The sequence below is a fragment of the Ambystoma mexicanum genome, chromosome 6q (genome assembly GCF_040938575.1).
Source record: "Ambystoma mexicanum isolate Mex_15411 chromosome 6q, UKY_AmexF1_1, whole genome shotgun sequence".
NCBI classification, from domain to species: Eukaryota; Metazoa; Chordata; class Amphibia; order Caudata; family Ambystomatidae; genus Ambystoma; species Ambystoma mexicanum.
The window spans coordinates 1,437,474,064-1,437,497,645 of record NC_090937.1 but is presented as its reverse complement, the minus strand read 5'-3'; the positions used below and the strand labels follow the sequence as shown (position 1 = coordinate 1,437,497,645).

Below are 23,582 nucleotides of genomic sequence, written 5' to 3'. Positions count from 1 at the left end.
TTAGTTGCAAAGCTGGTGTTCTGATGAGTGATTTGGGGAGAGAGGGGTGGAGAGTGTGTAGTGTGACAATCCAAAAGTAATCTTTTATGGTACATGTCTATGTTCTCCCTTTTCTATGCCGACTGCAATGATTGTATTTTTCTGGGACCATTTATTCTGGGAATTATTGGTTTCACTGAAAAGTAGATAACATGACTTTTCTAGCTGGCTCCCTCTATCCCACCATTTAGCTTTTTTTTTTTTTTTTTTTTTCTTTTTGGTCAATCTTTTTTTATTGAAACATCGGTTCACCTTGTAATCTTTAACAGTATAAACGGTGGCAAGGATATTTGAATGCAGTTCCACATTACATCATTATTCTCCTGCCTAGAACTCAACGAATAGCGCTGAGACCAATTAATTTAACAGTGGGTTGACCTTTCATTTTGATCATTATAATTCATTTGTGACATCATTGTTACTCTCGGATGTATTGCTGCAATTGTATGTAGAAGAAGAAAAGAAGGGAAGGGGAGAGAGGGAATAGTTACAAAAAAAAAATACAAAAAAATTCTTTTCCACCTGCTCCCACCGTGGTCCAGGTGTTGTTCTTAGTGCCCGATATTCTCATGTTCTGGTGCTAGATCAGCTATGTCCCTTGTTTGTAGTGGTATTCTCAGGGCTGGAGGAGGCATTTGATCAGTCTTGGTTGGAAAAACATATGTTCCTTATCTTCCACATGGTCTAGAAATGGGCCCCAGATTTGTTGGAATTTGTCCGTTCGATTCAGTAATGTGGCTGTTAGATTCTCCATTCCCAAGATTTCCCAGACCTTGACCCACCATTGTGCAATACAGGGGCCATCCGGCTCTTTCCAAAAGCGTGCGCGCGTAAGGCGGGCTGCCATCAGTAGTTGAGTAATGAGCTGCGCTCTAGGGCCGGATTGTGGGTATGACCCGTCCTCAGGGGAATCTCCCAAGACCATCACCATTGGGTCCAAAGGGAGAAGGGATCTGCAGATGTCTTTAATTTTGGAGTGCATCTCCAGCCAGAAAGATTGAATGGTCGGGCAGTGCCACCACATGTGACCCAGGTCCCCTTTTGCCCCGCACCCGTGCCAACAAGTCTTAGGGTATTCAACATTCATAGTATGCAGTCTCTGTGGAGTGAAATACCATCTGTAGCATATTTTGAGTGCGCATTCCCTCACTGTCGTGCATCTGGAGGACTTGTGTGCTCTGGTCCAGATTCTCTGCCACGACTCAGGAGAAATCTCTTTCCCCAGCTCTTTCCCCCATGATACCATGTACGGCAGTTCCTCTTCCTCTGGGGCTATTTCTGTAAGACGATCGCATGTAGCTAAATTATGGGCACGTTGACCTTCTATCGCAGTTAGTTCAAGGCCTATGGGGGGGTCTGCTGGCGGCTTTCCTAACTAGAGGGTTGGTGATCCAGTGTCTAAGCTGAATGTATTTAAACCTTTCCGATTCTGGGAGGTTAAATTTCTCCTTGCATTGAATAAATGTTAAGGGGACACCGTCCGCGTATGTCTCATGCAGCCTCAAGATTTTATTTCCCGACCATTTATGATAGGATCTAGGTTGAAGCCCCGGGGTAAAGATGGGGTTCTGTGTGATCGGAGTCATAGGGCCCAGACCCGGGGTCAGTCCTCTTAGGGTGAGCTGTCTGTCCCAGCATCTGAGTGAGGCGCACGTGTTTGGGAGGAGTGGAAATTGTGAAGCTCGTGCTTCCCACGGCAGGAAAGGGAGATGAGCTAGGGGGGTCGCAGTGAATGTCTGTTCTATATCTCGCCATTTAGGGGGGGTCCTCTTGGAGCGCTCATACCAGGATAGGGGCTATCTGAGATGCACGATAGTATCTTACCGTAGATGGGAGCCCTAGTCCGCCAAGCTGTCTACTTCTGATGAGGATCTTGTGCTGGATTCTAGGTGTTTTACCCTGCCAGATAAATTGGCATATAGCTTTCTGAAGGTCTTGTAGGTCTCTCTCTGGGATATAGATTGGGAGCGCCTGAAATACGTAGAGAAGGCGGGGTAATAGGGTCATTACCATTTAGCTTTTAAAAAAAGATATATATATATATAATTTTAATTTAAATGTCCTGTACCCTATTCTAAGGAACGCTAGGTTTGATCCTTGGCCATGATCAATCTCTTGCATGTTGGGTTTCCTCGAATGTTTGGAGTGCAGCCATTTGATGAATTGGAGCTATTCGGATTGTTTGTAGGTAATTTGATTATCCGTTGTTGCTGTTCCTTTATGCTTAAAAACTTCATAATGTATCTTGGAACGTCCTGTGTTCATATAACGATTTACCCTGAATATTTATTTGGGTACTTGTTTGAATGTTCTCCTTGTGTGCCATGAAGTATTAAATTGGCCGCTTGGTTCTGGGCAAAAATACTTTCTTTTTTTTTTTTGTTTCATTAAATAAGTTAAACCGGGACTCAAGTCTTGGACACAGAGGGAATTGGTCCCTGTGTACAAAAGGGGGTTGGGAAGGTGGAGGCATAAGATGACCCCCTTACCCCCCAAAAAAATATGATTACTGGCAATGGTTGATGCCCCAGTGAAATTATTTGCATGCGTGATATTAACTGAGCTCCACCTGGAATCCTTGTATAAATATGCTAAGATGCAAATGTAACTAATGTCCTGAAAAAAACAAGAGGATCTGTTATTTATATTTTATGTCTGTGAAGCATGGTCTCTCAAATGCTGGGATGACTTCAAGATCATTGAGCGACCATGTTTAAAGAAACCTCTTGACATGCCTACATCTGTCGCTAGACTATGAGCAGAATTGTGACAGAGATCCATTTTAAGCCAAGAGTGACAAATGACATACATAAAATGCAACCTGGCGCCTAAAGAAATAATCGGAGTAAAAATAATAATGTATTTGTGCACGTGCATCAAAATAAGCTACCCAGCACTGACGGAAGGTATTGTAGTATCAACAGAAGATTACTTAACCGTTCAGTTAAACGTAAAATAAAGCCCACTAAGGACTGAAATTATACTGAGAGAAAAATTAGGTCAATTGGACTATGAACAAAACATAGCAGATTTTAAGCGTTACATCCCAAGGCAATTATAGAAGGCATATACCCTCATTTGCTGATATACCACTGAGTTTCCAAGCCCGTTTATCTGATGAATTATGGATATTCAATGCACTTTCCACCATGGAAGTGAAGGGTGCTCTGATAAAGCTTCCTTAAGGGTCGCATATGCATGATATGCAAAATAAAACTGTAAACTATAAAGCACCTGATATACTGTGAAGGATTAGAGCATTTGAGGAGTTGTTACATGGGCAAAAAGGAATATATGAATACAAAAGAGTTTCCAACACACTAATGAAGGGGGACAACCCCACAATAGCCATGATCAAATTGTGGTTTGTCATAGTGGAAATGGCTACTAGGATGTAGAATTAAATGGAAACGAATTTAATGATCTTTGTATGATGCAATTATTTTTGGTTGAAATAGAAATGAATGTACTTATTTTTTTGTATGTCCAGCTGATATGTATGAAAATTATATACATGTATATTTGTATTGTACAAAGGTCCTGTTCATTGATAGAAATAAAACACTAAGTTCTTGAAAAAGGTTACATTATGCTCTTGTTTTACAGAGCACTTCATTGCCCGGCCTTGTTGTGTGAGGGAGGTGGCTGCTTTTACACGGTATATACAAAGGTCCAAATTTCAAGTTGCAAGGTATTAGATAGGCATGAGGTCACTAGCTCACTCAGTTCAGTTGCATGTAACAATCTCTCATTGCCCCTCGCCGGGTACTGATGTGTTGTACTGCCTGGCCATACATCTGCACACTCCACGAGCCATTGACGAGTGATAATGATTCTGGGCAACTAAAATTGTGTATTTGGGGAATAGTGGGGCTCAGTGGCTTTTCATGCCTGGCTAGTAGAAAAGTCTTAGCACCTTCAAATATTGCTAAATGGAAAAAGTTATGTACACAAAGTTGGCTACAAGGATCCATGTCGAAAGAAAAGAACCCATTTAAAATGTTGTATTAAACATGGTTTGCCTTCTGAAAAGGCTGGGGGTGAGAGGAGGCGTATGGATTTTGCTAATATTCTGGGGGAGTTTATTACAAACTATAGATCTCAAAACTGTACCTGACCTTCCAAACAATGTATTCTTTTGAGATCTTTGAATAAAAAGCATCAGCTGTGTAGATCAGCCTGAAACGCTCTGAGATGTGAAGGGGCAAGCCCATAAATAAGTTTTGAGAAGTTTGCATTTATACTTGCACAAATTGGAAGACAACATAGTTGCTTCAATACTATATAATATGGTCCGATTTAGGGTTTAAGTGACTATTCCCACTGCAGAGCTTTGATGCTTTTTCAAGACTATGAATAACCTGACTAGACAGGAGTACAAACTATTACTGTAGTACATCTTTGACCCCATGTTGTCCCTAGCCAGAGTGGCACAAGGTTTTTCTGACAACAAGGATGTTGATTGTTTAAGGATCATTAAATGAAAATTCATTAAATGAAAATTCATAGAACTGATTATGCTACTGATTTGAGAGATCATCGACTTGGTACAACAGGGCAAGGTCATCCTACATTGATCTATATATGGGTGTCTAGCTGGCTATGTGCACAGTGTAAACACTTTTGTTAATCCAACCGCTTTGATCATCCACTCCAGGCAATCTTGGTGATTAGTCTTCGATTGCCAGCTGCTACATTGATAACTGGTCTTTTTTTTTCTGTTTCTGTGAAACAGAATCAAATGGAATACAAACAATGCTCTTCAACTCGACCATTCTGAATTACATTAATATGTATGAAGACCGTGGGTGGTGCTGGTTTTTCAATCCTACGATCTTCCACAGATTCAGAAGTGAGGTAAAACCTGTTTCTGCTTGGAAGGGCTACCTCTGAACAAAAGTAAGTATATTCACTGTTCTGATATTCCAATTGTAGATCTAATTGGACTTCTGTCACAATATCGCATGCATCGCCTGACAAACGTGCCAATCTCCCTGACCATATATTTACTTCAGAGACCTAGGGCTTTCAGCCAACAGTATGAAAATTGGCTGAGACACCATGCTACAATGCTAAATGGAGCGTGCCAAGTAGTGCCTAATACTGTCTCGTAAACAATCAGATTTTTGGCACTGAACAAATCGGACGCATACAATGATTCAGCTCAACTTCACCCGATTGATGAACACTCAGGTTCAGCATTTCTCAAAGTTTTAATGCACTTCCTGCGAGTAAGTTTCTCAGAAGTGTCCCCGGGCCATCGGTATCTGGTAATATTATCCCCACCAAAAATATCACTGTACATATGGTCGTCGGGAACGGCCATAGGTGATATTTTTAGTGGGGATAATATTAAGGTTTTTGGGAGCGGGGGTTTCCGGGGTGCCCCCGCTCATTTTAAAATAATATGGGGGATGCAGGGGTGTCCCCCCACAGGTTCCATGCCTTAATATTGCAGCAAAAATATGGCGATATGTTTGCAGGGATATTAACACATGGATTCAGGCCATCCAGTGGACTGCCCAGCTTGCGCAGGACCTTTTTGCTTTGTCTCTGCCACTGTTTCGAGGAGGCTATCTGCTAGCTTCCCAGGTCTGAAGTAAGACGAGTGCGCCGGAACCGAGCATACACTGTTACCGTGTCGCCCAGCCGTGGTGACGACCTTTGCAAGTGCGCTGCATTTGTGCCCCTCTTGCCCTTGAAGCCTGCTGCAGTGAAACTGGCCTGATCCATCCACCAGGAGCAGAGAAATCGTCACTGTCCCGTTTGGGAATCATCGCTGTATCTTTGTCGCTGAAAGCTGCAGAGCCGCCAAATTGCCGCACATGAACCTGCAACCGGAGTGGACTCGAATGCCGAAGTTTGGTCCGGAGTGCGCCGGGGGTCAGTGAGTAATCGCAACCCTAGCCGGTGGCCCGTAGCGCCTCCATCCATTTTTACACATGAGTGGGCCCTGTTCTTTCCACTGCTAGTGCGAACTATTCCCAACTCTTGGAATCAACTCTGTCCCCCAAGTGGAGACCCTTCTCGAATAGTGAGAATCTATTCTTCAACGCCTCACCCACCTTCCTGAGCTGCTACAGACCCTTGAAGAGACCCAGTTTTGCCCATTTGATTTACCGCGTGCACTTGCATTGCATGTACATTTGAGCATTAGGCTCCCCTCTTCCTGGGGATTGGACTGCCTCTAAGTTAGGAGTGTGTTGGATGCAGAAGGGACTAAAGACTATTTGCACTGCCGTTTTCCTTCCCCTTTAGGTTGTGGACCCATTACGTGCATTAACCCTTTAGACCCCATTGGTCTTGTATATATGTATTTAGATAGGATTGTGTTGGTCTAATAAGTATTACTGTGATCTGATTTGTGTGTTTGAAATTCAAAGCCCTTGAAATGAATGTATTTTTAATATATCTACACCTGACTGGGATTGATTTGTAAGTGTCCTTTACTCTGTGTGCTCATTGAGGTCTTTCAGTCACCTTCACCCCTCCTGAGATCTAGTTTTGACCGCCGCCAAGCTACATTGATTGGTCTGGCTTGTCCAGAAGGTTACCCTGTTCCGAGAAACTAGGCTGGCCTCCTGAACCTCTGCCCACCAGGTCAGAGTTCAGGAATCCATCTTAACGAGCATCACGACAAGCAACATTTTAGTATTGTTGCCAGCCAGTACGTGTCACAGTCAAATGGTCCATCCAGCCAGGTGTTTGACGTAATGTCGTCTCATCATCTGTTCGTGTATTTTCTGGATCTCTTCGACAGCCTCTGTAAGTGTTCCATTAGCACCATAGTTTGCAGTGTGGCGGTGCAACACGTGCTTCTGATATTGTGGCACACGCCGCCTTCCATAGCAGCCATAAATTCCAATATGTAGCGGTTTTGGAGGGCCAACACACGCAATGCTCAGAGCTATTCTCGCACTGCATTAAATCCTTTTTGGGTTGCATTAGCCAATTGAAGCAGGTCGTAATGCGCGATTTGAATCCATTTTGCGTTAGCTGCTGTTTGCACCCCAGGAAGTGAGAGGTGAAAAACACAGATGCTTTGGTGAATTTTAAATGGGGCGGAATAGCCTCTAAGCTCTGGGTGGATTCTGTCGACCTATATTTCCTCCTTGATATCTTTGGTTTCTATCCTCTAGTCTCTGCTGGCCCTCTCCATTTATGGATTGGTGGCATAAAATCTGCACGGGGCACTACCAAGGTAGGCTCTGGAGGGTCACCAATGTGCATACATTAATGTCCACGTTTTATTCTTCTAATGTTCGATTGAATATTTTATTGTGTAGTGAAATAATGAATATTTGAGCTGACATGTGTCTTAAAAAAATGAATCAATTAAATTTTGCAAAAAACGGGAACAGCCCGAAGCATGGAGACATTTACTGAGTGAATGCTTTGGCACAATACAACGCTGCTTAGTCATTTCCTTGGACTCCATAATGACTGACTGGTTTTGGTTTAGAATGTCCTTATGGAATCGTGCATCATTGACTCTGGCCACTGCCAAATTGATCAAAATATTAAGCAATGCTGTTTAGCACTGACACGTTTTGTTGTCAATTTATTTTATAATGTTTTGATATGTAATGATTAATTTTGTACTTGGTTTCGTATAAATGTGATCTTTATGCTGTTTACTGTATCTTTGTGAAGGTTTTTTCTCTTTAGTATAAAAAACACTAATCACTTTCTGTATGCAACAGCTGTTTTACAGTATTAATGTAGCCTTATGTCTGGAACTACTTTAGCACTGATATATTGTATGTACACACTATGTTTTGGCACTTTACTTGTCTCCCTATGAATTGTACTGAGAATTACCGCAAACAGTTTGACAGGAGTCCATGATATGTTTAGCTTTTAATGCAGAAAGTTTGTTTTTATTGATGTGAATGCACTCTATGAGCGCAATTAAACTGTTTTAAAATGTGAAAGGTTTAATTTGTAAACCAGATCACAAAATCATGCCTAGGTTTTTCACCTTAATTTGTGTATAAGACTGTTTGGAAATGAAACTTCCTTAGTGCCATTTCTCTAAATCTTGTGGAGCCTGGCAGAATCAGAATCAAGTCTAAGCCAATTGAATGACATCCAGCATGCAGTTTTCGAAAATGCAGATCGAGTACTTTAACCTTTTGAAAAGAGTCCTTTGTTTTTTAAGTCTCATTTCAATTACAAGACTATCTGTGTGTCATGTGCATAGTTTTGGAAAACTACATTCAGATCCACTAGTATATTATGCATGTGTTCGACATTAAATAAGGAGACATGCAGGAGGAGCCCCGAGGCACACAAGATATTCTCACATTTGGAGCAAAGCTGCTTGAAGTGCTGTTTGTCTGGAAGGGTGCAAATCCATTTCAGACGTTTTAATAAAACCGTGTGATCCAAGCTGTAGAATGCTGTGCAAATCAAGCAGCATTAACATATGTTACAACTGTTCTATTTTGAAGTTGGATCTTTAACGTTTAAGCATTTTGGGGCTTAACTTGACTGTCTATTTCCCACTATTTGGTGGACTCTAATTGCATTTTAGCTGCCCTGTCCAGGATTTGTAAGAGAAAAGGGACATTAGAAATGAATCTATAATTTCTCCGATTTATTTGATCCAAAGCCGGCTTCAATAGGGGTGTAATTAGGGATGAGATTCTTTAAAAAAAAAAGTAATTTTATAATACAAACGTTTATCGTAGTTGGAGATTCTGCACAATCTTTGACAATTCTAGACTGTCGAAGATTGCCAGGGCAGTTAGTTGGGTGTAAACTACATATTCTATTTTAAAAATAATAAAAGCATCTGTGTTTTTTTTTTAATGTATTGCAACAGAATAACTAAATTATCTTGTATTGTTTGCACAAAAAAGTTTGGCAATTACACCATTTGAACGTAAGTCTATGCTCCTCCAGTATTTTAGCGGAATTAAACTTGTGTTAAATTGTGAACGGTGGATAGCACAGGGGTAACGTACTGGTCTTGGAAGCAAGACCACGCAGAGCAACAGAGGTTTGAATCCAAGATCTGCGCTTCGAAACAGAACTCTGGTATTAAGTGTTATAAAAAAAACAATAAATATGAAACACTTTCTCAAAGATTTAAGCTAAGAATTGATGTTTAGCTTCCAGATCTGCCCTGTTATATGATCATATTAGTTTTTTTGGGAGCTATTTTTTTCAATGGGTAGTGAAATAGAAAATGGTATTTTCCATAGCTATTACAGAATCATTGTTACACCATGGAGCTAAACATAGGATTGAGATGTAAAACTGCCAACTTTTGCATATCATCGGTATGTTAGATGGAACAAAATGTGCATGCAAAATTAAATTGAAAATACAATTCTACGTAATCTGTCCAATCCACCCAGGAGCCTTACGTAAATGCAATGTTATGTCTGAAAACACAATCCAGAGTGTCTGTCTCTTTGTGTTTGAGCCACTTCCAAACTGGCAAAGTCCAGGTCACAAAGGCTTTGCTTAAGGGGTGGGGCTGAGTTTTCAGCGTCGTTGAAATTTTGGTTCAAATCCCCAAGAACAATAAGTGGAGAGGGGAGCTTCATTCAAGGTACCATGAGAAATGGCGAGTTTTCACAGAAGGATGGATCATATTTGGGGGCACGATAAACTAAGTCTACTCCACCCATCTTTATATTCAAAAGCTCAGTTAGGTTCTGATCAGGTAGTCGACTAAACGTTTTTAGCGACTGGCAAATTTGCATTTAATGTTTATTGATAAGTTGGCTTTTAATGAGTTGCAATACTGTGGAAGAAACCTGTGGGCAGTGATTTCTGAAGATCTGCTGCGTTACAATATTTCCATATTGGTGCTCTAGTACAGGTGAGATTGGACCACATGGGTGCCTACACTGGAGAGATTAACATCACTAAAGGCCTAAAGCAAGGCTGCGTGCTGGTGCCCATGCTGTTTAAGTTTTACATGCCGGATCGCCTGACTCCTTTGACTGCGGTACATTTATCTCCGAAGATCGCTGGAAATTGGGTGGTATGTATTATGTACGTCATGGCACTCTGGCACCTGGAGAAGACAAGAACAGCAAGGTGAGCTAAGGGAATACACAGAGGAATATTAGTTACCTCCCCCCCATAGACTTACCTGATTTTACCACCGGGGGTACTATTCCTCTTCACGGGTCGGCACAGCTTCCACTGCATCTTCGCCGAACCCCGGCCCCTAAGGGGAAACAAAAGGACAGCAAGGCGAAACAAAGGGACTAACAAGGGAAACCCTCCTCACCACAATAGACTTACCTGATTTTACCGCCGGAGGTATTATTCCCCAAGACTTCATACTTTCTCTCAGCGTCTGAATAAGGGGGAAAGCAACAGGTTACATATTGACTTTATTTTATCGAACTGTGTTGGAAAATACAAATCCTTACCAGAATACCACCGGTTGCCACAATGAACTCTTCATTAGGGTCAAGCTGCAACCTGCAAGGAATTGGGCAAGAGTGAAAGTCGGGCATTTAAACTCTTACGAACTTAATACTTACGGCGTCTTGCCGGGAATCTCGGAGTCAATATATTTCTGGAACTCACCAATTCCTTCGAGCCAGTGAAGCAACTGGTTATTAACGCGCCCCTGCGCTCCATGCAGGATGGAGAGCTCATCTTTTCAAACCATCAGGTGAGACTATAAGAGGGGACATCAAAGGCGATCTGTGGGGAGAACAGCGGGAGTGGGGGGGGATTTACGCTCAACTTCACGGGTGGTTAATTCCCTTTCTCCATTTGCAGAAGAATATTCCTACGGCCAAGCAAACAAAGCTAGGTGGGCAATTCCAGTCCGTCATCTCGGCCCTACGCGTCACTTTGGTGGAGACCGCAGTCGTCCAGTTCCGATCGATCTTACCATAGGGTGCTGGAGGGGTTACTTAGTATCCCCTTTGTCTAGTTTCTCATGTACCATTTCTGTTACCCTTTCTACAATTAATGGCAGGTGACGGTGGTTTACTTTTTACTACCATTGTATGTGTTTACCGCGGGCTGCAATTGCAGCTACAGTAAGGCATCCATGGGTGCCCATTTTGTCAAAATGGCCCCATTCTTGTTGGAAAGGTCCTTCTTGTGATTTACTCTGCGTGCCAAACCAGGTTAGGTTCCTTTTCTTCTTTTTGTCTTTGGCAGGATTCATTGGTGAAGCCCGCCTCTGGCTCCAGCATGTCTGGCAGGGGCAGGAAGCCCGAAACTCCCTGTGCTTCCATTGGTTACAGGAATGTACCCTAAGGTGATTGGCCAGCAGGACAGCCACCCTGCTGAATGATTGACAGCTAGGCTGGAATGAATGGGATAAACCTACATAAAAGGCAAGGCTTTTTGCCTTGGACGGCAGTCGACCACTGGATGAAGGAATCTGAAGAAAGACGCCTGCTGGAACTCCTGGACCGTTGGTTTGCCTGGTGAAGCTCTGCTGCTGCACTGAAGCTCCGAATTCGCCTCGACTAGAGAAGCCCTGCAAAGAACGACTTCTCCCCTTGTGTTGGTGGGATCAATCGACCCCAAGATGAGCTCATCTGGACATCCTCTCAGGGTTGGCTCTACTTCCATTGCTGCTGCAGGAGACGAAGTCCCAGGGAGAGGAACGCCAGAATCGAGTGAGCGTCTTTAAGTTCGGACCTGAGCCTCAGGAAGCTCCTTCGGACTCTTTGAAGTAGGGCTGACAAAGCCTGAGCCACCTTAATGGAGTGCTGGACCCCAGATGCGAGTAAAAGTCTGAAGTGGGATCCGAGAACAGCAGTGTTGCTATTTACTGCAGACACATTAAGCTGAAACCGCGTAGTGCTGCTGAATTGAAGTTTGCCCATTGCTGCTGCCGATCTTCCCATTGCAGTGCAGGAGTCCCCAGACGTCCTGCCTGTTGTCCCCAAGTCTGAGGCCCAGGAACGACTGTATCTGCAAAGCTGTACAGGAACAGAAGCCAGCTGGATCCATTTCTTCTAACCAAAGGTACTGTTAAACTATTGGGACTTAGCTCTTGTTGTGTAGCCTTACTTGTTCTCAGTTGAGACTTGTCTTGGTTGCAGAGTTGCTTGCAGCTTTGCCCCTCACAAGCCTCCCAGCGTGTGGCCCTTCAAGTGATTTTATTTCTACAACCTTTTCTAAAAACATTGTGCAAGGCTTTTACTTACCTGCAAAGAAGATCCTCAGCTCCCCTAGACTATGCTCAACTAACATTGGCTGTCCTGGCTCCCTGAGAGAATCTTTTACCTCTGACTTTGTGCTTTTACCTTTCCCGCAGGAATGGGTTATTTATTTTGCATTAAAGGGTTCAAAAAGTACTAACCAGTTTATGAATTAATTCCCTTTTTGTTTTATTACCCTATCTAACCTTTGCACCAAACTTATTGCTCTAAATGTACCAGTGATAAATCGATGTCCACATTGTCCTAGCTATTTAAGTCACCCGAGTGTCTGTGTGCCATCCCCAATGGGTATCATCTGATTTAGAGAAACCGAGTTTGATTTGAGATATATTTTTTGTTCCCTTCTGAGGCTGATAAACGGCCTGTTAAATTAATAATTGTTTAATCAAGAAACCTTGAGTGTAAGTTTATTTGAATATTTGTCACTGTGAATCTGTGTAAAAACCCTACTGCTCATATTGACCCCTCTTGGGATCAGCTGGTCAGCCACACTACTAACCTGTGTAGTACAGACTTGGACCAAAGGTTGGGTTCCTAGTGCCAGGATGTCAAGGTTGCTGTTTTCTCCCAAAGGGTACTGCACACAATCTTGCCTAACGGAGGGAAAAATATGGAATGCGTATTTTGGGATTGGCCCACTGTTATCCCTATCCAGTCAATATGCGTGGAGTTGGGATTAACTTGGATCCTGGGCCTGGCTTACCTGAAGCGTGGCTTATCTATATATAAAAGTCAAATTGTTTGTGGCTTGGCGAACGCGTATGGACCTTCGAGGCAAAGGTGAAGGCAGGTAGTATTCCATCAGGTTCAACTTGTTATATAAAGACGTGCGAGCGACAGGCATTTCTGTTACACTTACGAATAGTGCCAACCAGGGGCTGTGTGAACGAGCCATCCTTGCTGCTAAAATTATTCTGTCAATGAAATTAATAATCGGACTCAGGCTATGCATCCGGGCACAGTTACGGAGAATCGATGCAGTCGTAAACTATCCAACAGAATTACTCAACTCGCTGAACTGAGTCCCATTTATTTATTGTGCATTTGTAAGGCGCTTGTACATCAAGTAAATTGTTTCAAACCGCCCATCTCCCTGGAATGCCACCACATCTTTGACTGAGAGTCTGGTCTCCCATCATGCTGCTTCGCAACCTCGACCCACCTAGGCTGTGTAATGGCACAAGATTGCGTCAACGAATTGCTGCCCAACGTGATAGAAGCGTCTGTTGACCAGGAAGGGAAAAAGAGATGTATTAATCCCTCACATTCCACCAGACCCGCCATTCAGTTTCAAGCGCCTACAGTTCCTGGTCTGGCTGGCATTCGGTATCACGATCAACAAGGCACAGGGCCAGTCTATCAAGTGCACTGGTAAATCTCCATGTTTCTCCCACGGGAAGTTATATTGCGTGTCTAGAGTTTCCCCAAATCTGTTGTATATCTGCTCCAACTGGCAAAACAAAACATTTTCTTTATAGCCTTTGTGGGATATATTTACCCACTCAGCAGTATTTCTCTCGCCCCCCCCCCCCCCTCCACATCACCAAGCTGCACTTCAGCAGAACCAGCAAAATGGCTGCTCTGGCTCCTATAAGCACCAAGGCCTTGCTTTAAAACTGTATTTTGCAGCTACAAAAGTATGGCTGCACTGATTTGCCAAGCACCATTTGGCAAGTTGGAACAGGAACACCCTGAGAAAGGCTGCCATGGTGTGTTCTTGTGTGTATTAAAGAAGCAAAGTGAAAATCTGCACTGCTTTGCTGCTAGCCCAAAGCTTCCCATGGAAATACATGATGCCGCTCTGATGCTCTTTACCTGTCCTACACTGCTCTTCTTTTATGCGTGAGGCCCTGCCATGCCAAATCATATTCAGATTGTGCTCCAGCAGAAAAGAGCATTATTTCTGAATGGCAGGCTGTGTCAGACCAAGTCTGGGAAATCAACAGAAGCTTTACTTTCATCTACATGGAAAAACGCTTGACTTTTGGGCTGCAAAATCTCACACTGCTTCAAAAGAAACCCTAGCTCTAAGGGCATATGTCAATTTCAGTGGACCTGTGTCTTAAACAGATCGCTGTATGAGAGAAACTGACTAGGGCTGCTAAACTATGTGGGAAATTCAGAAACCTTTTGAAAGGGACATACCAGCAGACTTCACCGCATGTTTAAATGTGCTTTTGCAAATTAAGAAAAATACCTGTTTTAAAAGTGTATGTTGGATAAGGCCCTGTCCTGACCTAGCAATGTCAATGGGGTTTTTGCCTGGAAACATATGGGATGTTTTATTTCAATAGGCTTGCTTCTGATTAAGAACAAAATAAAGAATTAAATGCATTGGTTTGACTGAGGAAGCTCCAGAACAGGATTTCTGCTGGCTAAACTTGAGTCCCCCCACCCACCCTAGAAGGCGCTACCATAAAACGTCTGGGACATATGCATGTTAATTGCTACCTTTGAAAACTTTGAATGGACCAACACAAAGACGTATCACGTGCTCGTCAGACCTTTATCTGGGCTTCAGCTTGAGACAATAAATCTGGGCCACCTAGGTGTGGAGTGGGGAAGTGACCATAAACATTCAAACCGGGAAAACCCCATGGCCACCCTGGGCTGAAACTGACAGTTACTGTCAGTAGCTGAAGAAAAAAATTGTCCCAGTTGAAGGACAAAGGCTGACCATCTGTCTCAAAATACTATTTGAGGAATAAACTTTTAAGACTGTTAATTGTGTAACCAGACAGCACAAAAAAGTAAAAGTTGTACAGTTTAAATGTGATTTTCATGGGTTCTAAACAAGATATTGCGGCCGTCCATAGCATGTATGGGACACAAACGCCAGGAGAATGGAAATTGGGGGAGGGGGGTGGGCGAGTACATATGGTGGAATGTTAAAAATTTCTAGAAATATGCCTTATGATAATATGCACACTCACCTAAAATTGAGGGATTTTGGGTGAAGCGCTTCTTAAATTGCGAAAAACTATTAGAAGGGCGAAACAATGGCATTCGGAGCTGTGGGAACACCATGCTCTGCATAAAATATATAATCTGCTTATGTAATTTGTTAAACTACCACAACTGTACAAATGTGTAATTTATGTTGAGAATGATGTTTGGCAAAAAGGACGGTGGGAAGGCTTAGCACCTCATAAAAACACACCCCATAAACTGCCTCCCCTCCTAGAGGAGGCAACCAACATTAGCTGACCTATCTGGTTCTTGGGGGTACGTCTAGCTCAGTTCTGCCCAACAATAAACCGGTGATGTCACCCGCTTTTATATAAAGGTGGGAGCTCACAGGGACAGGACACTCTCCTGAATTTCCAGATTCTGAGCTGCCTTCCTTTGACCAGAATCCGGTTGACTGTCTAAATCCAAACTCCAGTGTGGATTGTGAGTATTTCCCCATCCTATAGCCACACAGTCTATCCCATCTTGATACTTGTCTTTGTTCTACTCTCTAAGAAATCCTATCCTTGCCTGGGTAACTTGTTGAAGACTGTTAGAATTCTCTGTGCACCCTGTCCTTGACCTCCAAGCGTTAGCACCACTTTTCTCTTCATTCCTGTCTTGCATAGATCGTAAGTCCTTAGCAATATTTTGATTAAATAAATTAATTTTCTCTAAGAAAAGGGGTACACTGCGTGAATGGTTACAACTGCAGCGTAACTTTTATATTCACAGGTGGCGTTCCTCTTTTATAGCCATTAAATCTTGTGTAGGTAAAACTTGTCCTTTTTCTTTCAAATCCGATTTTCGCTTTTTCACTGCGTTATTTTCCTAAAATTGAACCTCCTTTCACCTTGAAAATCTCATCCAATTCTTAAGCTATAGTCACCCTTTCACTTCTATATAGTCCCTGTGATGTGCATTTATCACCCAGCCTAAAAACCGCATTCCGATTTTAGTGTATTTCACCAGTTTTTTTCAGTTTTTTAAATTTTTTTTAAATAAACGTTTTTGCCATTTAAAGCTGAAAAAAAGAAAAATGCAACTTTTCCTTGTGTGGATTTGACTGCACTGTGTTTTCCATTTCTACCTGCTTTGTGACTGTATGCCTTTTGTGATACCTTCCCTTATAGTTGCTAGTGATATAACATCCCTGATACTGTGATGAGACGTATGTACGTCATCATTTAACCACACATATATAATTATTTGTTGAAATCCGAGTGTCATTTTAGGCCATTGCAAAGGGTTTAAAATCCGTGTTTGCCTCTTGTTGTGAGGGAAGGTCAGATTTTGATTCTGTTTGCTGCCTCATATCCCTGACTGCCTGCTGCTTCTTTCTATCCACTCAGAATTAGAGTATTGGGAAACCTTAACTTGGGTGCTATCTATCCTAATTCAAAAAGTGCTCTTATTTATTTGTGCTTTGGATATCTTCTAGGATACCCAAGTGTATTTCTGTGGTTTTAATTGTAATTATCACCCCATTGGTGATTGCTGCTCCATATAAAGATTGTGTGATTTCCTTTGAGATTAAAATAAATATTGTATTTCCACCAACGGCCTGGTTCATGGTCCATTGGGAACCGGGGTATTTGTAAAAGAGGGTGTGAGACGGGTCGTGTATCGGCTCAACTTGAATTAGTTGAAAATAAAGAAAGTATTCCAATTGAGCGCTACATCCTAGGCTAAGGGCAAGAGTCCGGATCCAATGTGACACGCCCGGTTAGAATCCTTTGTCTTTAGCTGGTTGCACGGTCAGCATGTCGCTCACTATGCTGCTCCGGAACCTCCATGTTCTCACATAGTTATACGTTTTTAAGAAGACCAAATAATGTAGTCTTTATAAGAAAACCTTTTTAAAATATAAAATCAAACTAATGGTACCTATGAGGAAACGGAATCCTGGGCAACGCCAGGTATGTATAAAGGATGTTAAGGGACCAAAGTGCCCACTTTTTGTCTATTTTAGGGAACTCTATGGTCTAAGCAAGGGTCGTTGATGTGGGGGAAATATAAGACTCCTGCTTGAAGCTTTTTCAATGTGTAGAATGGAAGCCAGTGTGGGAGAAGGATGAGTACAGTTCTCGGATAAACGTAAGGTCTGGGATTGGGGCCGGAACCATAGGCATCTTGCAGGACTTGGGTTCCTACAGGGACTAGGCTGAATGTCAGATTACTGATGTCAGGCCCCAAGCATATTTGAGGAGAGATCCTGCCCCGGCATTAAGAGGTTTTGTGATGCTCCTCTGTTTTAATCAGCTACCCACCTTGAGTTGGGAAGAGTCGGAGCGAAGGGGTTGGAGTGCAAATGCCATATCAGTTGGACTTCTCCACATGTATTAACTAGTTGTCTCACCCTGGGATATCTGTACATATTTTGCCTGGGGGCTTTTGTTACTGATTTGGATGACATTAAAAGTAAACCTTTCTGTAGCTAATGCCTTATGGCTAGCAACCATTTTAATAGGGCTCTCTTTATAAAGGATTGAGGTGCTGATTATGATTGTGCAATATTGTGATTCGTTAGTTTACTGAAATACTGTTGAAACTGAGTGTATGATTTTGATTAACAATTTTGTAATGTTTTTATGGAAATTGTTTTATGGCCATGTAATGAATTGGAATATATATTTTGTAATTGTTTTGTGTAACGTTTAGAACTAACACACAAATCTAAAAAATACGTTTGAAGGGCCACTAGGCTCTGAATTGGAAGATTTTATGAATGCTCCATTTCTTCTAATTCTTAGTGTGCATTATAATTTACTATTGCGTAGCCAAAATATTTTGAAGGATGGATAATTTGCATGCTATTGTGCTTTAATCAAGGTTTTATCAATGGTGATTCATTTAGTATTTTGGGAGTAATATTTTCTTTGTATGGATTTTTAAACTGGACAGCACAAGGTCTCCATCATTCTCTGGCACTTTTCCAAGCTAGTTTCTGTTGGAACCATCTGTCAAAAAGCCCTGACTTTCGCCTGTTCTCTTGGAGAAAAGCTTTGCTCCCTGTCTTTTATGGACAGGCCAGGCCTAGATTCTGTCAGTGTAGGTCCTCGTATGGCAATTTCCATCTGAGGGTAAAAGAGTACCAACACAAATGGCTGAGGGGGGCTTTTACCATAAGGAACAACCGTTTTAAGTAGATGTAATCAGAAAGGGCAATATCGTGGTGCAATATGGGGTTCGGGAGAGAAATTAACTACCCGCAGCAGGATAAGCACACGAAAATAAAATAATGAACACATAAGTTGGCTTTTTTTACTCTGAAAATAAAGGTGGAAACCCAATGGAGTCTCATTACCTTCATTGGCAGGCATAGGGACTGTCCAGTGCACCCCAAACAAAATGAGAGAAGCAGGTGATTGGCAAAACACGACTTTCTGTTAATCAGTAATTATGCATACAAAACGCAGGTATGCTGGAGACTCCATTCACGTCAAGTCAGCGGAGGAAAGTTGGATAAAAAGCTTTCCTTATCATTCACAGCCTGCATGCTTAACACCTCCTGCAACTTAGTGTCCATTTGCAACCACTCGTGCACCCCACTGTGAATTTACACTGCACTCATGTGTTTGCAGTGCAGGAAGCCTCCCTGTTTGAAGATGGTAAACGACACCATTTATTTACAAAAGATTTCTGCAGGAGGGGAGATGGTGGGCAATATTGTGCCAGCCTTCGAGTTGGTATTTTCTCCATCTGTTGCGAGCTAATGCAAACCAACCTGTTTACTTGCACTACTTTCGGCGACTTGGACATTGTGTGCTGTGTTTATTGAAATGGCATGGCTGTTGGGTGCCAGTGATTTTTGATTTTATTTTTTTGTGTCCAGAAGCTTGCAAAAAAAGCCCCCACCCCCTACTCCCTCCCCCCCCCCCCCCCCAGCCCCAGTATATTTTCTGGTGCATGAGTTTGGAGCCTGGTGTATGATTTGGAGGACCTTTGCACCTTGTCTACGTAAGATCAGAGTTCACTGCTGTCACTTTGGTTCTTGTGTCGCAATGTTTCCACTGAGGCCCTGACTTCGTGTCTGTCGTCCTGTGGTGCTTTTATAGCCGCTCTTAATCTCAAGATTACCGTTTTTCTCCTTAATCTGCGACGACTTTCAATCGCCCTGGAACTTCTTGTCACCTTAGGGGTTGCAAGCTACGTTGTAGAAGAGGGGAAACACTGTTCCCCCTTCTGTGCCCACGTAAAGGGTAGTGCTGGAAGCCCACGTAAAGGGTAGTGCTGGAAAAAGTGACATTGCCCGTTTTTGGGACTGCTGGTACATTTAAGTTGTGTGTTTTGGTCAGCACTCGATGATGAGACCCGGCTCCTCGTTTGACTGTTATGTCAAATAGACATGTGTTCTGCTAATTAGGATAACCAAAACATTGCAATTGTTAATGAGGATGTTCCGTAAAGTAATTGTTGTTCTGTTGGAGCGTGGGGTCATGTTGATCTAGGTGTAGGTTTTCAGGCTTACTGTACCATCTAGGTCTACTCATTTGGGCAATGAAGCCTTTATGGTTCCTGAATCTTCCTTCATGGGTGTACTTTCTCGTGCTTGTGTCTGATCTGCCCAGACCCTGTGCAATGCCAAGTGCTTGTAGTGCAATACCAAGATGTTTGTAACAAAACATATGGCGAATGGGTGCCCCTCAAGCGATACGTGCAACTTTCTAGGTTGTTTGCCTTATCTCTCATTGCAGCTGCTTGAGTGACTCCACCTTTTCTGGCTAGACTTACAAGTGCATTTTCTTTTCAGAATGAGTCTGATAAACGACGAGAACAGTGGAATCCATGTAGCCTCCGAAGTCTGCGACTTTTTGTTCGCCTCCCCTCAACAGACGGGAAGACCTTCTATTCTTCGTCCTTCCCAAAAACAAAATCTTCCCAAGTCAGAAGTGAAGCCAATGAAGGTAAAACGCGAATAACTTTCCTCCTACTTGATGCATTTAATTTGAGGAACGCGTGTTGAGTGGAATGGTTTCTAAAGTATGCTTTGCCACGTGGAGTTGTCCACCGAAAATGGAAGGCGGCTGGGTGTATTATCTCCTTTTAACTCAGCGTGTCTGTGTTCATAGTGACGTCTGAAACAAATGTACTGAATAATTATTTGCACGTTTTTCCGTTGAATCTCAAGTTTAACTTCTATGCGCCGTTTCTCTTGGTCGAGCACCGCCTGACCTGGGTTCTTCATGAACAAGCCTGCTTTCTACAGTCTCTCAAAGAACATAATGCGTGTAGTGGTAACTGATGCCCTTGTGCCTCATTTCGTTCTCCCTCACCTCCTAACCCCCCCCCCCCCCCCACCCAAAGCACATTCCTCTGTTCAATCTACCTTCTTGCCTGCACTCAAATACTGTAGGCAATATACCCCTCTATGTCCAGGCGCCAGTCTGCGCAGTAATTTAATGTTTAATATACTCTACCCTCCTGCCAATCTCAACTTTAGAAATGCTTCCAGAATGCCCCCCCCCTCCCACCACACTGTGATTGCCCGTGTATATGTAAGTGTGTACAGCAAGACTGGCTTACCAGTCCAGGAATGTGACCGTTTTAAAACGTCTCTAGTGTCTCAAATTAGGCTATTCACCCGTTGCACACTATACAGTTAACTTCTAGTCTTTAAATAATGGTTTTGCTATTTCGTCTGTTAATGATGCAAAGCATCATGTATGTTCAAAACATCTTGACAGTATAGAACTGGGCGCACCCGCCAACAATGCTTTCTGAGCTCCGCATCGCCCTTGAGTCCTTTTCTCCGCGGGGTTGGATGCACTTGCATCGCAGGGAATAGTTTTCCTTTTGTTCCCTTGTCCTTCATTCCTGCTCTGGTTCCATGGTAATCTTTCTTCTGTCTATGCTGGAGCGTCTGGACTTCGTGTCCTGTTCATCGTGCGAATGTCGTTTCGTGAGGGCGGATCCCCACTCTTTGTCTGGAGTGCTTGGGCCCGGAACACCGTTGGGACTCGTGCTTCTACTGCAACTCCCTCTGTCCGGTTACTCCAGCATCGGCTTGCCACGTGGGTGGAGGTGTTTCAGCGCATTCCTCCATCACATTTACAGCAGTTCATTGAAGAAGAAAAAAAACAGCCGGTAAGTTTGTTCCTTTTTAGGGAACCTCGACCAGGGGGCTCCTTCCTGGGGTCGTCTTGGTCCGGGAGGGTCTCAAGCAGCTCTATTACTAGGGATCTAACCGGCGCTCCAGAATTTACCCTGAGGACCTCTGCAAAGGGGCTGCCAAAACCAGATCTTTATCTGAAGTTCCCCATTTGGGGGGGGGTTAAAGCCGGGCCCAGTACTTCTGGGGCTGTTGTCACCGGGGTCAGCCCAGAGGTTTCCACATCTGGAACTAAGTGTACTGAGTCTTGCCTCGACCTGTGACGCAGTTCGCCTCAGGCGTTAACAACATGGCGGTCTAATGCATGCGGTTCACGGCGGCCATTTTGACTACCTCTCTTACACCAACGTTCACCACGGCTGTTACTGAGGGGCCCGTTTTTGGGGCTGCGCAGCCTTTTCCACATTTTGTGGATAACAAGAACCCGTTTCGCCCTCCAATGGATTGTCATGCTCGGACTCCGCTGCCGCACAGTCTCGCTCCCTCCTACGTCTGCTTCATTGGTTTACGTAGATCCAGTTGGTGGAGGCCCATCTTGGAAACCATCCTCTTTGTGATCCTGTGGGTATGCCCCTTCCGAGCAGCGCCTGTCCACTCCAGTCCATAGACCTTCTTCTGAGGGTGTGTTTTTGGCAAGTTTCAGACTCTGCTGCATTCTGATCCCATGAAGGCGTACTTTATAGATTTATTTAAGGAAATCTATCCTAAGCCGCCTGAACTGGCCCTGCTCCGGCACTCCCTCTGCAGAACCTGTTAGTGCCACCTCCTCCACCACTTCCTATGGGGCCTCCTCTATCCCCACTTTCCCATGGATAAGACTCAGTCAACTCTGCCCTTGGGTCCTGAGGTGCCACATACAACGGATCAGGTTTCTGCTCTCACCTCACTGGATGAGGATCAAACGGACTCGGACAGCCTGTCCCGCTCTATTAAAGCTTTTCTCGACCAGGTTGTGGATATGATGGCGTTGCTAGATATCCCAAAACCTGAACCTGTGGCTCCACAAGTAATACTTTGTGGAGCCTTTATGCTGTCGACATGAGTGCACTGGCGTGTTCCTTCAAGAGGATGTCTTGGCCAAAGGCTGCAGGGTCTGGAAAAAACATAATTCCTAGCAACACCTAAACAAGAAAATTGACCCTCGCTACATGTCTCTGAAGACATACCCATGTCTGAATGGCCACTCCCCTCATCAGTGGTGGCGGCAACCTCTACATCCTCCACTGCAGCATTTCAGATCCTTTCCAAAGAGGACAAGCTTCTTGACACCATTGGGAACGTTATTTCCTATTTGGCTCTTCAGCTGCGTCAGGGTAATGTTGACCTTATCCTGGCGGCTGCTAATGTCAAATTGTAGAAGGAGCTTGTCGAGTTTCAGGAATCTATTCCTCCTAATAGGCTAAGACTTTAAGGGCAGCTTATCCGACGGCAGAGTTCTGGGGCAGTATCTTGAGGCTGCGGCCCATCATGTAGACACTTCCGCTCGAGGCCTTATGGTTGGAGTAGAAGTCTCCCGCCAAGCGTGGCTGCATGCTACAAAGTTTTTGAAGGAAATTCAGGACAAGGTGCTTGAACTCCCCTTTGAGGGTAAAGAACTGTCCAACTCCTCCACGGATGAGGAATTCGCAAAGACCAAGGCAAGCACTCAAACTGCCAAGTCATTGTCGATCCTTGTGAAAACCCCAGCAAAAGCACCTTATACTCAGAGGATGGGGTCTCAAATGAGGTCCTTCTCTGGTTTGAGGCTTTCAGGACCACCGTGCGTGCCGCACAGATGCTCCAGCTGGTGGCCCTCGCCATAAACAGCAAATGGTTTCCACTGGTCGCACGAGACTTCGGTGAGAGGACATATTTAGCCTCATCTGGGTAGTGTGAGGGGGCAGGGGCGGGTTTCAGAGGGGTGCCGGGGGGGGCACACCCTGGAGTTCCCATGGGAGTACATGAAAGCGTACTAGTTCCTTCCTTTGCCACTGATTCATCGGTCACTCTGGAAACTCAGGAGTGCACCGAACTGCAAACCCTCTTCATTGCGCCTTTGTGGCCAGCCAGGTTCTGGTTTTCGGAACTGCCTCTCCTGTCAGTGTCCTTCTCCCCCCCTCCGTCACCCCCCCCGATCAGGTTGCCGCAGATTCCTGACCTTCACCAGATCAGTCACCATTTGTGGCACTCCTCCCCACAATCGTTCAGCTTGACGGCCTGGTGCCTGAGTTCCGGTCATTAGCATAGTTCAACTCCTCCAAGGACCACATGCGTATAATTCATGCGGCACGAAAGCTCTCCACGAGAGCCCAATGCAGGAGCTGGTGACTCTGTTTTTGTCA

The 23,582-nt window shown here is 43.8% G+C and overlaps 1 protein-coding gene across 4 annotated transcripts in view; it reads left to right on the top strand.

Annotated features, from left to right (window-relative positions):
- TACC3 (transforming acidic coiled-coil containing protein 3) overlaps positions 1-23,582 on the top strand; it is a 623,382-nt gene that overhangs the window by 33,296 nt on the left and 566,504 nt on the right. For all 4 annotated transcript variants that reach the window (XM_069632144.1, XM_069632146.1, XM_069632143.1 and 1 more), the window contains exon 2: positions 19,903-20,056. In XM_069632144.1, coding sequence (XP_069488245.1) covers positions 19,904-20,056 — 153 coding nt within the window. In that variant the 5' untranslated portion in view covers position 19,903. The remainder of the gene's footprint in view (positions 1-19,902; positions 20,057-23,582) is intronic.